The 17,763-nt window shown below is 37.9% G+C and overlaps 1 protein-coding gene across 1 annotated transcript in view; it reads left to right on the plus strand.

The window, feature by feature from the left end:
* LOC133204740 (msx2-interacting protein-like) overlaps window positions 1-16,524 on the plus strand; it is a 42,788-nt gene extending 26,264 nt beyond the window's left edge. The window contains exons 13-21 of the mRNA XM_061340482.1: window positions 54-10,363; window positions 10,581-11,743; window positions 11,859-11,985; window positions 12,073-12,215; window positions 12,319-12,607; window positions 12,820-13,181; window positions 13,443-13,646; window positions 14,083-14,241; window positions 14,653-16,524. Coding sequence (XP_061196466.1) covers window positions 54-10,363; window positions 10,581-11,743; window positions 11,859-11,985; window positions 12,073-12,215; window positions 12,319-12,607; window positions 12,820-13,181; window positions 13,443-13,646; window positions 14,083-14,241; window positions 14,653-14,784 — 12,889 coding nt within the window. The 3' untranslated portion in view covers window positions 14,785-16,524. The remainder of the gene's footprint in view (window positions 1-53; window positions 10,364-10,580; window positions 11,744-11,858; window positions 11,986-12,072; window positions 12,216-12,318; window positions 12,608-12,819; window positions 13,182-13,442; window positions 13,647-14,082; window positions 14,242-14,652) is intronic.
* Window positions 16,525-17,763: the final 1,239 nt, after the last annotated feature.

Genomic DNA, 17,763 nt, shown 5'->3' on the forward strand with positions numbered 1-17,763 from the left:
GTACTTGTTATATAAATTCATTCACTCAGATTTTTTTTTTTTTTTTTTTTTAGATCATATGAAGATTATAGATATCCAGGGGACTCTGATGATTTTGAGCAGGATTTGAGAGCATATCAGAGAGAAAGGCAGCATGGAAGCCAAAGCCCACCTCCCTACATAGAAGAAGTGTATGAAGACCCAGCATACCGCAGATCTAAGGATTACTATAAGTATGCCGAGTCTTACCGAAGTGGAAGTCCACACAGTGACAGAGCATTTGAAGGATATGATTATGACAAAATTCGTTTGGAGGAAAAATATTACGGAAAGGAGAGATATGTTGTTCGTGAAAGAAGTCCAGATGTGGAATATAGTAGAAGAAGCTGGAGTCGATCACCATCTCATGGAGCTCCGGGACAGATAAAAGAAAACGTGGGTCGTAATACTCCTCCTACACCAATGGATGACGAAGCTCGAGACTTTTCTTCTCGAGATGTCAGCCCTATGGAAGAGGGTCAGACAAAGTTCGGTGATTCAAAAAATAAAAGACGAAGTGAGGATGACTTCAATATTAATGAAGCAGACATAGCCGAGTTAACAGGACGACCCAAGTACCCAGGCATGTATCGGACAGATAGTTCGCCATGGACGGAGGATAAGTTTGAAAGAAAACGTTCATATGATGAAACTTTTGGTCAAGATTACATTAAATCTCCAAGGAAACTTGACAGACAATTAAGTAACAAGTCAGCTTTGGAGAGAATTGAATTTTCAAAACGGGATTTATATCAAAAGTATCAAATCATTCAGTCACGTATCACTGAAAAGTTGAAAGGTCGTAATGAAAGCAGTCCAAGCTCAGCAAGTAGTGGGTCAGAACCGGGACAATTAAATGAAGGTGAACTCTCTAAACTTCAACATGAAAAAGCTCTCTTACTTGAAAAATTGAAGCAATTGGACAAGGAATCTAGTACAAGTGATATAGAAGAGGCTTTTGATAGTGAGGATCCGAGGAAAGTTCTATCAAAGCGTGCTAGAATGGATCCAGTGGGACCCTGGGGAGATTCTGTTCACCATCTACAAATGGAGTCGGGCACAAGTGTTCCAAACATAAAATCCTATGACTATAAAGGATTAGATTCAACCTCTAGTGTACGAAAACAACCAGACAATTTGCATGAGAAAGAAAGGAACAAATCTTGTACAAGATCAAGTGTTGAAGGAAGTGATCATGAGGAATTTACTTCAGTAGTTTCTCCAAAAGATGTTCAAATTGGATTTCGTAAGAAGAGGAGAAAAGGTGAACATTCAGATGAGAGGAGCTTATCGTTCAGATCAAAGCATAGTGAAGAGGAAGATCATGTTAGTAGTGACAATGATGAAGTGAAAAACATTTCTAGATTTGATCAATTATCATCAAATCCTGTCTTCAGAAGATTGTCAAGTAATCATTCATCACCTCGCACTCCTCATTTTTCTCATGAATCTTCAAATGCATTGCATAAACAACATAAAGAGACTGATGTATCAGGAAGTGAAGGGATACCTAGTTCACATTCTGAGGAAATGAAACATCATAAAAAGACTGAATCATTCAACAAATCTCATAGCCATAGATCTAAACATAGGCATAAAGAAGATCATCAACCCCCCATAATCCCTCTGGGTGATGATTTCCCCAACCCAGAGTTACTGGATCCCAGGAATCCAGACAGAATACACAAGTCCCTGTCTCTACCTCTGCCAAAATTTGCAGAATTAGATGCAAATGTGATGACTTCACCAGATGTGAATATATCCCCTGATATTTCTAAAAGTGAATCCCCAAGGTTTTCTTCTCCAAGTAGTGGAAGTAAAAACACTTCGTCACCCCAGAGATCTCCAAGTGAATCCGCCTCAACAAATTCACAGGAAAATCCTCCACAGGAATATATTCCAGAGGAAAATCCATCAGACATGAATAATGATGGTGCACCAGTGGAACCTATGGAAGGGAAAGGTGAATTTGATTCTGATGGGAGTTCTGATCATAGTGACCATAATGACAATTTTGAGATGGATAAAATCTCACTGGAGGAGCGAATTAGAAGACTTGATGAGAAACTGAATGCAGTACCTTTACCTCAAAGTAGTACTAAATTGGCAAGTGAAATGAGTTCTTTGTCATCCAACTCTACCGTAGTGTCAAAGTCAGATACTCAGGTTTCATCACTTTCTAGGACAGCTTTGTACTCCAAGTTTAAAATCAATAAGAAAGAAGTGACTCCAGGGACAGGAACGGATGTTAAAACAGGAGAGAGCACAGACATTGCAAAGAAAGTCACCTCACGATTTAGTATTATAGACCAGGATACAAAGCGATTACAAGACAAAATATATGAAAACTACTCCCCAAAACCTACATCAAATTTAGAGGATACCCAAATTACTATGTCTCCTATGACACCACTTCGCACAAAGGGAGCTGTGAAGGAGATGCCTGCACAGATGCCGAATCTCTCTACATTGCCAGGGTCCTTAGCAGGAAGGCTAGGAAATGGAGCTGCTCCATTTCCAACTTTGACAGTAACAACTACGACTTCTAATAATGGCAAACCTGAAGAAATAAATGCTGTAGATGTTTCTACAGTCAATTCTGCACTAGCACCAGCAATACCAGAGAAGCAATGGCCAGTAGAGGGATGCTTATCATCAAAGTCATTATTGAAGCCATGGCAAATAGAGTCTGCATCAGTGCCAAAAAATAGTTCCAATGATCAAAGTAATGTGAAAGACTTTGCTTTAGGCCAATACCTTTCTGAAGAATCTGCACAGAGACCATTAATTACACCAGCATTTAAAAAGCAAATGAGTGATAATTTTTCCAGGACAGATGAAAAATCATCTCCAAAAATTTCTCCAAAATTTCTTAATAAATCGCCATCACCATCAATGGAAAAGAAGGCTGGTTCTCCAACTGTTGAAGTATCTCTGTCTCCAAAATCAGACAACAAATTGTCACCAGATATCAGTGAACAGAGATCAAATCTACCATCAGAAAGTGTCCAGTGTGGCTCAGAAATGCCAAAAATGGAGACTGAGAAGAACTCTGTGTGTAATGAGGAGGTAAAAACAAATTCTGACTTTACACATGATTCATCATCTGGTATTTCACCTCCAAAAAGTGAGGAAGAATCAATGGATGTGTCAGCAGAAAATTCCTCAGAGCTGAGAGAAGATGAAGGGAAAAGAAATAATGAAAGGGATGATGACACCAAGCCAAAAAGTACACCACCTGTTGTGTTAACAAAAGCAGAAGTGAAAGATATGTCACCTCTAAAGTTAACCAAGCAGAGTAGTGGCAGTAAAGAAAAGTCATCAAATTCTTCAAAAGAGTCTCAAAAGAAACAAAACCAAGAATCTTTCGAGGAGCTTTTAGGTTTAAATTCTCCAGTGGTGTTTGGAAAACGAAAAGCAGAAACAGAGGAAGTGAACAAATCCCAAAATGAGAGAGACAAAAAAGATGTAGTTAGAGAGCAAAAATCTGAATGTAATGGTTCAGATTCAGACTCCAAGGAGGTGGAAAAGTTACCACAGTCAAAGAAACCGAAAATCTCGGAAACGGAATCTCAGAGCTCGGACACTTCACCAGAAAAGATGGATAAATCGAACAGCAGTGCTAAAAGTAAAGATTCTCAAAAGAAAGAAAAAAGCAAGGACTCCAAAAAGAAAGAAAAATGTGAGGGAGACTCTGTTAAAAAGGATAAAAACAATCATGAAAGAAAGGATAAAGACAAAGATGGAGGCAGAGACAAAGGGACCAATTCAAGTTCTACAAAGTCACAGTCACTCTCCTCAAGCAGTAGTAGTAAACCTGAAAACAACAAGAATGGCAAGACAGACGAAAAAATAATTAAATCCAGTAAAACAGAGCAAAAGAAGCCTGAGAAATCTTCAAAAGTGACCGGATCTACCAAGTCATTAGATGATAAATCCAAAGGCAGCGAGACAAGCTCAAAATCTGATGATAAAAATTCTAAGTTAAACAAAGAGAAAAATAAGGTTTCCTCATCTGAGCATAAAAAAGATACTGAAAAGGAGAAGAAAGCATCTGATCATTCAGTACACCGGAAAGACAGCAAATCCAATACAACAAAGTCATCAAGTGAGAGCAAGTCCAAGGAAAAATCCAAAAACAGCAAAGAGAAAGTGAGTGTCAAGTCAAAAGATACAAGTAAAACTGACAAAAATACAAAAGAGGGAACTAATGACAAAAATGGCACAAAAGAGGGTACTAATGACAAAAATGGCAGCAAAGTAAAGAAAGAAGAAAAACATGCTGACAAAAATGTTAAACCAAGTGGTGAAAAATCCAACACTGAGAAAGCTAAAGAAGTCTCCGAGGGAAAGGAAAAGAATGCTGTTCCCAATGAAAAACAGGCGAAACCCAGCAAAGCAACAGATTCTGAGAACAAGGGGAAAAACTCTTCAAATTTAGAGAGTACTGAAAGAAACAAAGAAAAGTCTCCAAGTACTAATACAGGAAATGATACTGTAGCTCCTACTGATCAGCTGAAAGACAAAGTGAAAGGAAAACATGAGAAATCTGGGAAATCAAAGCATAAGGATGAAACCAAGTCAAAGTCGAAGGAGAAACACTTAGTTTCGGAAAAAACTAAAGACAAAGTTTCAAAAGATGGGAAAAGTTCACACAAAAAGGAGGAAAATAGAACGGAGTCGAGGAAAGACAGCTCAGAAAAGAAGACAGAAGCCAAAACTGAACAAACGGAATCATCAAAGTCGAACAGTTCTGGATCAAATGAGAAAAATGATGACAAGAAATCAGAAAATACAGATGGAAAGATGGAAACCAAAAATCATCAAGCAGATTCTAATAAAAAGAAACTGCATGAAAGTGACAAAATTCACAAAGTGCACAGGGATAAACCAAAGTCGAGCAGTTCTAGTGTTTCTGAGGACATCTTGAAAGGAGAACAAAATAAGTACTTAAAGGAGGCCGAGAAATCCAAACCCAGTAAACCTTACAATAAAAGTAAGCAAGATGTAGAAAAGACAATAAAAACAGAGGGTAAACTGAGCAAATCAGAGGGGGAGAAGAAAAAATCTCCCAAAGTAATAGCTGAAAAGAAGAAGTCCAATAAAGAAAACAAGTCTGACAAATCTGGGACATCAAAGAAGAAAGATAAAAAAGAGGAAACTGAAGAACACACATCGAGTGAAGCAGCGAAAAAGGCTGATGATGATTTTGATTGGGATGCTTGGCAAGAACCATATGTATCTATGTATGATAAGGTGAAACGTAGATCAACTATTAAAGACAAAGAGAGGGAGATGGAACAAAACAGACAAAAACAACTAGACAAACTGCAAGAACGACGGCAGAAGAAATCCAAAAGTAATTCCATACTGCAGAGTGATATCAGTTCCACCAATTACACAGATTCTGACGAGAGGGAAAGTACCAAAAAGCCTTTCAACAAACGTAGATCAAAGTCAAAAAAGATTTACAGTTCATCCGATTCAGACTCGGATTTTACATCCAGTATCTTTCCATCAGAGAAAAAGCTACAACCACAGAAACCCACAATGGATCCATCCAAAAAATCCAAAAAGACACCGTTTTTGGATATTTACTCATCTGATTCTGATGAATCAACAGACAGCAGTTTTAGTGCTTTACCTGTGACAAAGAAGAAAGTAAAGCCTGTTAAAAGAGACACTAGCATTGATAGTGATGATATGTTTCCTTTGAAATCAAAGAACAGTAACAAAAAAGACCAACAAAAAAGTAAACCAAAAACATCATACAAATCCACTTCGGGGAAGAAGCAAAGTATATGTAGTATATATTCTAGCTCAGATGAATCGGATGACAGTGATTCTGATCTGGACTTTGGAAAGAAGTTTAGCCGTGCCAAGGGAAATAATTTCAGAGCAGAAGAAAAGAAACCATTGCAAAAGTCAAATAAGATTTATTCCTCGTCAGACAGCGAGTCAGCTGAGGAGCCTGACATAATCCCTGCTCCTAAACCCATCTCTTTACCAAGTAAATCTCCAAAAGACAAGAAGAAAGGAAAACAGAAAATCCTTGATGATGAGTTGAAGAAACATGTGAATGAAACCAAGTTAGCTGATAGGAAGACTTCAAGTGACAGGGAGACATCTAAAAGCTCTGTTGTTTCCCAGACTGTGCATGAAAAAGACATCCGTGCAGACAGCTTACTTGACTCAATGGAAAAGGTAACGGAGAGAAACAAAAAAGAGAAATTGGCCAAGAAAAACAAAAAGAAGGAAAAGGAAAACATATTAGTTGGGGAAGGTAAACTGGAAATAGGAAAGAATTCTCAGTTTGGTTTGTTTGAGAAAATGGAGACATTCATGATTCAGAGTGATGCAAAGGATAGAAGTTCATCCAAAGATCAAAAAGCTGCAACAGAAGAGGCTTTCAAAAATAAGGTCAAAGATTTGCAATCTCCACCTGCACAAGATCAAGTTAAAAAGCAAAAGGACAACAAGAAAAAGAAAACAGAAAGCAAAAAGGATAGGGAAGTTATAAATAAGAAGCAGCCAGCATTAATATCACCCATCATGTCACCTGTTAATGAATTCTCCAGTGGAATTAATATCAATGATTGTAAGACTGATGTTGGAAATGTTATCGTTGACGAGATTCCCTTGGACGAAAATTCAGTATTAATGGATCATCCGTGCAGCATGGAGAATGACAATGCAAGAAGTATGTGGGACTCTAGTGATGAAACCTTTGCTGAACATCAGAGAAATGAAAGTTTAGAGAAGGAAAAAATGAGCAGTCTTTCATCTGCAACAGATGATCTCCAGATTTTACCAGAGAAAACCTCATCGGATGCTGAAGATTCTAAAACGAAGAAAATGAAGAAGAAGAAAGTTGTGAAGGATGGTGAAGTACCCAAGAAAAACAAGAAGATGGACAAGTTAGTCAAAGATGGTAGTAAACAAAAGAAAAAGAAGAACAAAAATAAAACTTGTTCGGAGGTGGATAAAACCATTGATGATGTTTCAAAGGGTAAAGACATTCTTCAGTCACATATAGCAGGGACCGAAGAGCCAGAAAATCAGAAAATTGAAAACACGCACACTGATCTTTCTGACGTTGACTTGGACTTTAGCACACCATTATTTGGAAACTTTGTTCCTGAGAAAATAAAGCCAAACAGACCATCTGCAAAGGAAAAAGTAGGAGATGAGGATACAATTGAAAATGAAGTTTCTGGTGAAGGTGAGAGAGTAAATGAACCCACAGAATCTGAAATGGATTCAAAAGCTTGTCTGCAAGAACCATCTCTCATTGAGAGTACAGCTGAAAAGACTGCAAACCTCAAAGATGTAGAAAATAAAACATCTGTTAAGAAAGACAGTAGTTTGGTACTCTCTCCTGCTTTACATGTGGCATTGTCCCCTGACATTGTGTCTCCATTACAAGATGTGGACAAAGGTCTTGGCAAAGAGTTGAATAGTGCTAAACCAGCTGACAATTTATGGAAAGAAGTGAAGGGATCCTCAGCCCTAAATGTGTCCACAAGTAAAGTTCCAGAAAGTAGTCCATCTCAAAAGAAAAAGTTTTCAAAGAATGAGTCATCTGGCAGGTCGGATATCTTTGATTTTAATGATGATGAGGAAGAGGTATTTGACAAACTAAAACCTCGTCACAATGCTGAGAGAGACAACGGTCTGAAGTCAAAAACTACAGATTCAAACAAAACTCCGTTCAAATGGGACATTGGTGACATAACCTCCAAAGATACTAAAACTTCCTTTGAACCAAAGCTTACCAACAAATTGGTTAATCACAAGCAAGAGAGCTTGTTTGCAAGCTGGGCTAAATCACTTGCTGAGAGTCATGAGAAAGATCAAAATATAAACAAATTAGCAGAAAGTAACTTTATCAATAAATTACCTAAGAAGCATACCAGTATTAAAAAGCAACCAAAGGCTCAGCAGAAGCATGAAAGAGCAGACACAAACAAAGATTCAATATCACAGGAGGTTGCTGATGTTGCATCTCGTGACAATGTTAGTTGTGATACTCATGCTACTGAGAAGAGTGTGATTTGTAAAAATTCAGAAGTAGACAAATCTGAGAAAGAAGAAAAAGAGGATGTTGCTAAGAAATTGGAAGAAGAGAACAGTAAAATTGCAGAGACTCTAGAGGCTGTGTCAACTATAGAACAGCTTCAAAATGAGGAAAAAAGAGAAAGAGAAAATGATATCTTTGCAGATGAAGGAAGCCTTGTCATCGACGAGACAAATGCCTGCCTGCCTGAGAACATTGAACAACCAGCAGATCAGGAACCTCCACAGGCAGACAGTGAAACAGCTCTGGCTATTCAGTCTATACTGGGATTAGGAGAAGAGGACACTGGTAGTAAATTACATGATTACTCTGAACCAGAGCCAGTGGTGGAAACTCCATTATCTAGTCATCAGACTGAAGAGATTCCAGTCGCACAAGATTTGCTAGAAGAAACACCGAGAGATGAAAATCAACTTCGATCTTCTCTGGTTCAGGAACCTATGCAAGATCAGGTCATTCTACCTCCTACAGACTTTACTCTTAAAACTCTAGAACATGTTCCTGCTCCTAAGCCTTTAGAGCAGGTGGCTCCTACAAGTGTTTCACTGACGCCACAGAAAACCCTTCAAACAATGGCAGGTCTTCATGATCTGAAGCCAAAAACTCCGAGAGGAAAGAAACAAGCAGATATAAAAGAGGCTCAGCAGAGGAGCTATCAACAACTTGTTATTGAAGACCCACTGCAGGATACACAAAATAAAGACGATTCTGATGATGGAGCTCTTCATATTGCTACTGATTTGCCTCCTTTGCCTCATAAAGAAGAGCAAAGTAGAAAAATGCATCAACCATTGGAAAATGTGGAGCAAATACAAAATACACCTCAAGAATTCGAAATTCCAACTCCAAAGAAAACCAAGACCAGAAGAAAGAAGTCAGGAAAAGGCACTGATGAACCTAACTCTATACCAGTATCTGATTTAAAACCTAATTCAGTGTTTGAACCTAGTTATGGTTTACCGGTATCGATAAGATCTGAACCAGAAACGGAGGTGAACACTGTTCAAGACGTGAGTGGTTTTGCTTCTCCACCTTTTGCTGGGGACAAAGTTATGGATGATAAGGAAATATCCATGTCTGACTACACTGACTCAGAGAGGAATGATGATGGTGATTTAGGATGCGAAGAACCAAAGAGACCACAAAGGGGAGCCAGCAGAAGAAAGAATTACAAGAAAATGTCGGGCATTTCACCCAGAAATAATTCACCACGATCAAGAACATCACCTAGGTCACCAAGAATTGCATCACCCAAACAACTGTCACCGAAGTCAGATATTGCCACACCTGTTGTGAAGATCGAGCGACTGCCCATGACAAACAAAAATCTGAAACTAGATGAAGAGCAAGCTTCCAAAGACATCCAGTTGTCTATAACACCTGTCAAAGAGACTGTTCCTGGGAAGGATTCAGGTGTTCGACGTGGCAGGTCTGCTGGATCTGCTATTGAGACACCTCAAAAGACTTTGAATGTTTACGATTTCGATGAAGTTGAATCTGAGGAACAGAATGCACCAATACCAAAGAGACGTTCTTCAAGCAGAAAGAAGAAGTGCAATGAAGAGGCATTCGACACTAAAGATTCTGGCAAAGTTTTAAAATCTGAAATAATGGACACTGGCATAAAAATGACTATCCGACCAACGGTAAGACCTAGTAAGGATATTTCTAAAGAAAAGGGAACTGATTTGCAAAGACTGAATGAGACAAGGATGGCACCTTCCCATGAAAATATTCCAAAAGATCCAGTGCCCTCTCATCCAATAGATGAAAAGAGGGCCATGAAACCCAGAGAAATCATGAGTGCAGAACACAGAGCAAGAGCCCATTCATTTGCTAATGAAATTGTAAAGCCCTCTGCTGATACTGAACATTTTTTAGCAGTTGCTCCACAACCTACTACATCTTCTCCAATGAGTAATATTGATAGAATTATCGATAACGTCTCTAAAGGAATCTTTGATGCTGCTGATGGGGGAGAAATAATTTCACCTCAACAACTCAACAAGTTCACCACACCTCTAACGGTGGACATTGGAGCTTATGAAAGAAAGCGAACTGCAAGTCGAGGCAGTTTTACTGAGGAATTTTCTCTGAAGTCACCATCTGTAAAGTCCCCTTCACTGAGATCACCACAAATATCTGGAACGAGTCCGGCCTTCCAGTTACCCACAGGCCTTGTCAAGACTCCACCAAGTTCTATCTCAGCAGTCAATCCATTGTATCAGAGCAAGATCAATGCTATAATACCTAACTCTCTGTATCCAGGTACGATTTCAATTTTTTTTTTCATGTTCAAGCTGTAACAAGTTGCTTTTAAAGATAAACCCTTTTTCATAATACTTGAACTGGAAATGGTTTTCATTTTGAGATAAATGAGATTATTGAGTTGATATTAATGCAGTTTGTATGTGATACACGCATTAAGTTTGGTTTGTTACATCTGTATTTAGCATATTCTTAATCTGTGCATTTCCCTTTTTAGGACACATGGCAGAGCTACAAAACAGAGAACCAGTGGGTCATCATCTAATGCCATCCACTCCCACAGCAACTTCTTCTCCCATTTCTACCCAGTCTTCAGTCATAGGGACAATGGCAAATAAACTGGATATACATGTGACGATGACAATGCCACACTTGGCAAACAATGCTGGCAGAGTTCCTGCACATATGTCAGGTTCTCTTGGAAAACCAGTTACTACCCAGAAAGAGATTGGCATGAACTTAACAAAGAGTGCATTTGAATCTGCTCCTACCTCTGTGTTGAGCACAGTATCCTCCTCAAGTATTGGGAGGTCTGTTATTGCTAGTGCTCACTCCCAACTGGCTCAGAATTCCACTGTTGCTGGAATAAGGACACAACGTACTCAACCAAACAGTGCTGCAGTTGAAAGTGGGCAGAGAATTCAGCATATCTCCCCACATCTCCCAAATCAAAATGCACACAGTGAAGAGAAACCTGGCATTGTTGCATCTGTTTCAATTGGAGAGCGTCAACAACAGAGTGTGACTTCTGCTCCGACATGTGTAGTACATCCTATAACAACAACTTCACTCAGCAAGCAACCACATAACATGCCTACTATGATTCAGCCCCCAGCTGCAGGTGAGCGCTTCTTCTCTGATCCCAAGCTAAGAGAGGGCTTGACCAAAGAACAGTTACAACGTTTACCATACCATCAGATAATGCAAGAGATGCAGCAGCACCAAGCTCAAAAACCAAATAAAACGTGTCAGAAACAGCTGGAAATAGGTAAAGAGAGTCCTCAAAGACCTCCAAGTGCTCACAGCAACCAGCATAAACAGATGCTGCCTGGAGAAGCACATGCTAGAATTGCTCAAGAGCAGGCAGCATATTTAGCCATGCAAGACCAATTACGTACCCAGATGTTACACAAACAGGGATTTTTTACTCAAGGATTATGGCCTCATCCACACCTTGCCTCTGCAAGTGTTAAAAGTGATGATAAAAAGCAGGAGGTGAAAACAACATCTCCTAATATGCACCAACAGAGTAACATAATAGCTGCTAGCTCTCAGCATCCTCAGATTAAGTCTCCAGCCTTAGCACAAACTGCCCCCAGTATTCATCAGATGGGCCATCAGCCAGTTACAAATACCAGTCTCGCAAACATCAGCAAGAAGGTGAGAGAAATTTGTCTAATATCGCTACATTGTACTGCTTATGGGTTATGATTTCATGTTTTTATTATTTAGGTAGTATTTCTGTATCAAATAAGATTTCTTTTTATGTTTCAAGACTGCTGACAAGACAAATGCTGCTGCAATGAGGTGGGGCAATGAAATGGTAATATCAGCTCATGAGGGACCCAAATCTAGACCTCCTTCTCATGAAACACCAAGAGCCTCTCCACGCGAGCATTGGAGTAAGTACTGTGATAGAAAAGTTTTCTCAAGAATTCAGATATTTGATTGGTAGGAATAGTTCATAAATTGTGTGTTTGTTGTTGTAGCTCAACCAAGTAACATACCCTCTCAGATGGGCCTCAAACCAGCTCACCAACCCCTGGAGCATAATGCTCCTATGTCACAGAAAGAACATATCAAAAAGAAGAGAGCAGAGGAGCGCAAACAGCAGGAACTGGAGGAGATACATGTCAGTATACATGTTATACCGTCAGAGTTAATTCTATGCTTATACTGTTACTTAAGGAATCACTAATTATAATCCTTACATTTTTTTTAATGACCTTTTGTAGTATCAGAGACAGAGAGAGCTACAATTTATAGAGAAACAAATCCAAATGGAGCAGGCTAATGCACTACACAAACCTAGCAGTTCTACTTCCAACCAGCCCACTGACATGCGACAGACGGCTCATGTTCCTGGACAGCAAAGGCCAGACGGACAGGTGGATAGTAAGAACTTGATAGATCCACGTTTTGTTCAACATCCACTATATCCTGGGATGCCGGATATGCGACGGCCTTCCTCTCAAAATCCAAGTGCATTTACACCACCAATTTCAGGATCTGACATTTCACCTGGTAATCATTTAAGTTTAGTTGTATCAAGAGGTCTGTTGGGATAAGGAAAAAAAAATAATGTACTTTTAAAAAGAATGGTTTGTTTTAGTGTAGTATTTAGTCTTCCAAATGCTGATTCATATAATATTCTTGTGCTTTTCCTTTTGTAACTGAGGGGTTTTTACAAGCAATGATTTGTTCTTATTAAGAAATGTGTAATAATTAAATTGTAGCAATTCCTGCACACAAGAATTATGCTGAAATTCAACAACAGTTGTACCAGCAGCATCCTCACCTGTACAATGTAGCTTTGGACCCACAGTTTCACCTCCTTACATCAGGTCTGCCATCTCACTACCTGCCACGCCCTGGGGGTCTGTCTATCCAGGACTTGACCGACCCTGCTCAGTCTGGTAGGAGCAGGTCACCCCCTCGAGTTCAGAATGTCCCAGTCAGTAGTCAGACTTCATCCAAACACAGGGAACAGGAGGAACGTATGGTTCCCATGCATGAAACACCAATGCACATGCAGCCCCGAGTTATACAGGAGGCCCCAGCACCAGGAGGGGAGGGAAGTCTACTCAGTCTTCTACAGGTATGTTCATTTTGTGAACTATTAGTGGACAATGTAAATATTAATGTGTAGTCTATGTGCAAGAATCTATTAGCTCTAACTTTTGTGAAACTATAGTCATAGGATCATTTGCCAATCTCTCCCTGTTTGATTCTGACCTTTAATTCTAGAGAGTTTTTGAAATTTAGATTTTTTCTCAATGTACCAAAATATTTTTATGCATTCTTTGCTGTATGAAGAGTTTGATTAAAAGAGTAATACCATCTTTATTTTTGTTCTTAGCGTTACCCAGTTATGTGGCAAGGTGTGCTTGCTTTGAAGAATGACCAGTGTGTTGTCCAGTTACATATGATCAATGGATACGAACAGTTGGTCAAGCTGTCTCTCCCACCACAAGGCCCTGATGGGTCAGTGCAGCCTCTCCGTATCGCCCAGAGAATGAGACTGGAAGCAGCACAGTTAGATGGTGTCATCAAGCGCATGAAGGTATGATAATTTATTTGAACTTCATTATCCCCCTCACAATGAAATTGGAGGGGATATACATGTCGTAATGCACTTTTGAGTGTGTGAGTGGGTTGCTGGCTTAAAAGGAATATGATGTCATTCGAGGGGATGCTCTGCTTAGTGGTGCTCTTGTTAGAGCAGATATGTGTGAAATCCTTGTCCAGGATAAAATTTTTTAATCAGGGGAATAGTTGTTCATCATCATGACCAGGAATGTTACTTTGTTAGGGAAAAGAGTGGAAATAATAAATTTTTATCCAAATTGAACTACAAGCCTTGTTAACAATATGAGTAGGAAGAAACTGCCAAACAATAAAGTAGATGTTAAGCCTTAGGAATACTGTTCTGTTCATCAATTCAATGTTTTTGAGAAGTAACATACATTTCACTCAGCTGTTGTATTTTTTTTTATCAGTTTGACAATGACTATTGCATGCTATTGGCCCTACCCTGTGGGAGAGACCATGATCATATCATAGAGCAGACCAGAGCAATGACCACAGGCTTTATTCAGTATCTACAACAGAAGCAAGCTGCTGGAATCGTTAATGTAGCTGAACCAGAGACACAGCAGGTAAATACAGGACACCTTGACTAAATCATGACAAGTATTAACTGGATTAGTATTGCATTGTTAATGCATCAAATGCTGTATACTATTGCTCTTGCGTTCAATACTGTATGTGACAAGTACTTTTTTTTTTGATGAGTGACAAGGTTAAATGTTTTTGGAGAGGGATCATTGTTTACAAGGTTTACCTTATCAAACAAGTGAAAAAAGGAATATGGGGTGGCTAATTTTAAACTTAATGTACTATCTTTTCAACATTTGTAATTAAAATGATAAAATTAACTTTAAAGGTATCTGAATGTGTGTTATGAGACTGTGTTGATTGAAGATGTCTATTTGTCTTTATTTCAAGATCACTATAGCTGTTTGTGAAACCGTGTACACTAACTCATTGTTTTATTTACTCCATTTCAGCCAGCCTATGTGGTTCATATTTTCCCACCGTGTGACTTTTCTCGGAATACATTGGAGCGCCTCGGATTTGACTTGATGCAGCCACTGAGAGATTTAGCCCATCTCCTTGTGATTATAACAACAGTGGCTTAAGATTTGGAGTATAACATGTGAATTAAGTGTACTGAACATGGAATTTATTAAACTGTGAATTTAATTCAAATATGGTACCAACAACAGAATCCAAATTCAGTTGGATTAACTAGTGATTTATATTGCCTGTGGAGTTGTGTTTTGTGTACAACTATATCCACAAGTATGACATCTATTTAGTGAAATCACTGGCTTGGAAATCATACATTTGTGATTTATATAGGGCATTTGTCTCAGTCTGTGAGAACAGTGAATTGCACTTGTGTAGACTTCTGATGGTGCATTCCCACAAACTCTGTGTTATTTGTGATCCCTTAAAAACAACAAACTTTCTATTAGTGCTGAATTCTAATGTAATATATTTGTACATACTGGATAATTAATATGTTTATGTATTGTGACAACATACACTCTTAAAGTAGTGTTGTTGTCCCTGTATTTATTTCTGGCTCCATTGTAGCTTTGTATTCACTAGTGCTGATGTAAATAGTAACTTTGTCTATACCCGTCCCTGTTAACCCACTTGTCTAAGGTCACAAGGACAAGGTGCAGATACGTGAGCATTTCAATTTGCTATACTCATGAAATGTAATGGACATAGAATTAAATTGCTTTTTTGTAAATTAAGACATAATACTGTAAAAAAAAAATTCTGTACATACTATGTAAATAGCCTTGATTGTATTTACTTGCGTACTTCACAGTGTTACAAATAGTTTTAGGTGTTGATGTATACTTTTAGTGTCTGTGATAAGTCATTTGATATGAATTCTTAGGTGGTATATTTTGTTATCAGCTATGATGTGGAGTTCCACCATCAGGTTCTATGTTGACCTTTCATCCTTGTTAACAGTGAGTGTGCGAGAATGCTTCTGTGACTGCGTTGAGTGTTGAAGTTTAGTGTGAACAAGGTGTGAATTACTGTAGTTCTAAGAATTACTCAGTTTCAAGACATGATTGTTCTAATTACAATTTTTTAAAAAAGTCAAGTGAACAAACTATTTAGAGAACTCAACAAAATATAAAATAAAATAAGTAAATATGATTGGATGTACAGTGTTGTATCACATATAATTGAACAAGATTATGTATTTTAGAATCTTTGCATTAAGTGTGACATGTATACATGTAAGTTCATCAATTCTGAGATCTCATTAAGGCAGCTATTCATCACAGAATGACATACAGAATGAATGAAAAATCCCTGTCCTAAAATACAGGAAGAAAAAGAGATGAGTGTGTATTTGTGTGCGAGGTTTATATGTGTGTTTTGTAATTTGTATGTGTAGTAATTGACAAATATCTAGACAATGCTGGTCATTAAATCTATTATAACACAGATACAGATATACTTCTTTGACAATGTAAGAACATGTATTTGGTTGTTAAAAATTAAGCGTTTTTGGAGAAAATTGGTAAAGTTAACAAAAGATACCCTTCATTTAAAGAGATTCAAATTTTTTTTTTTATTATACAAAATTGAGGGTTTTTGGGTTTCTTTTTTTTTTTTTTGGAAAAGTTTGGTGCTACATTGTGATACCTTGTTTGTTTCTCTGTAAGTTAATAGCTGGGTGTTAGAATTATCTTCCATGCAGATCAGAGTTTTATTTTTGTAAACCTGTGTTAGTTTTACAATATTATGTGGCTCAATTGTATATATATAAGTCATTGTCACCTAATTGTCAAACATTTCATCAGAGGACGCTTTAAGAGAATAAAGTACAAGCCAATGAAATGAAATCAGTTTTTGTGTTCATTTATAATGCCAAAGAAGGAAACTTGCATATTATGGTCGGTCTCTATCCTTGACTGAACTACTGTTCATAGAAATACTGTATAGGGGAATTTTTGCCCCTTTTTTTTTTGTCCCTTTCATCCTTGTTGCAGGTAGACAAATTTAAAATGGAGTGAATTTAAAGAAGACAGCATTATCTCGATACAACTATGCCTGGGTAAATTTAAAACGGGGCAAAACTCTCTACGGTCGAAGCTAAAATGGGGGAAAAAATAACCCTGTATCTAGTCATAATCACCACCAGAATACAATTCTACACAGGAACATGCACTACTACTATGAAGTTTTAAGCTTTCATATATGAACAGCAATGTTAACAAATCAAGTAACTGCACTTGAAGATACTAAAAGACTTTTGGAAACAGAATTTTAATTTCTTACAAGTCGAGGATAAGCTTATATCAAACAACTTGCGCTTACATTTATCTCAATGTGCAACTGTCTTGTGCACAGCAGTGCGTCATGTCTAATAAGGATTAACTCAGCTGTTTATCACATCATAATTAGATGTCCCCTGTAGTTTAATCCCAAATCTCCTGACAAGCAGAAATTTTATCTGAGTCAACAAAGTGCATAATTCAATAATAAAAAAAAAAAATGAAAATCAAATAAAACTTTATTTGATGTAATACACAACAGCATATTATATTTTAATCAATATCTCCAATTCCATAGAATAAATAAATCTCTGGAAAACTGTGGTAGACTTTAATTATGGGAAGTCCATAATTTCATAGAAAGGTCTGAGTGAGTGCCACAAAATTGGTTTTTCATCTGCTACTTTACTATGCATAGTAATTTATACGAATTTTAACATCTTACTGGAACTTTATTCCAAACAAAAAAAATTCAGGAGAAAGAGTGATGAGTCAAGTCCCTCTGGTTTCTAATGCTCTACTATGTGGTCAAACATATACACATCGTCATTACATATGGCCTTAACATTAAACTAAGTATAATGACTTTCTCATGCTGACCAACTCAGCCCCTCATGAGATTGTAACTCTAGACTCATGTGACATGAATTTTATCACTTGAATAGGACTATGTTCATAATCACATTGCATGATGCTTTTCTCCTGGAAGTTGAGAGAAATTTATACAATGCATTTTCAATACAGTCAAACCTTGTTAATCAGGATGCTAGTTGTCAGGATAAATGAAGTGTCCAGATTACTGAAACA

The sequence above is a fragment of the Saccostrea echinata genome, unplaced genomic scaffold (assembly GCF_033153115.1).
Source record: "Saccostrea echinata isolate AGI-Se365-2 ecotype Australia unplaced genomic scaffold, CSIRO_AGI_Sech_v1 ptg000054l, whole genome shotgun sequence".
Lineage (NCBI taxonomy): Eukaryota > Metazoa > Mollusca > Bivalvia > Ostreida > Ostreidae > Saccostrea > Saccostrea echinata.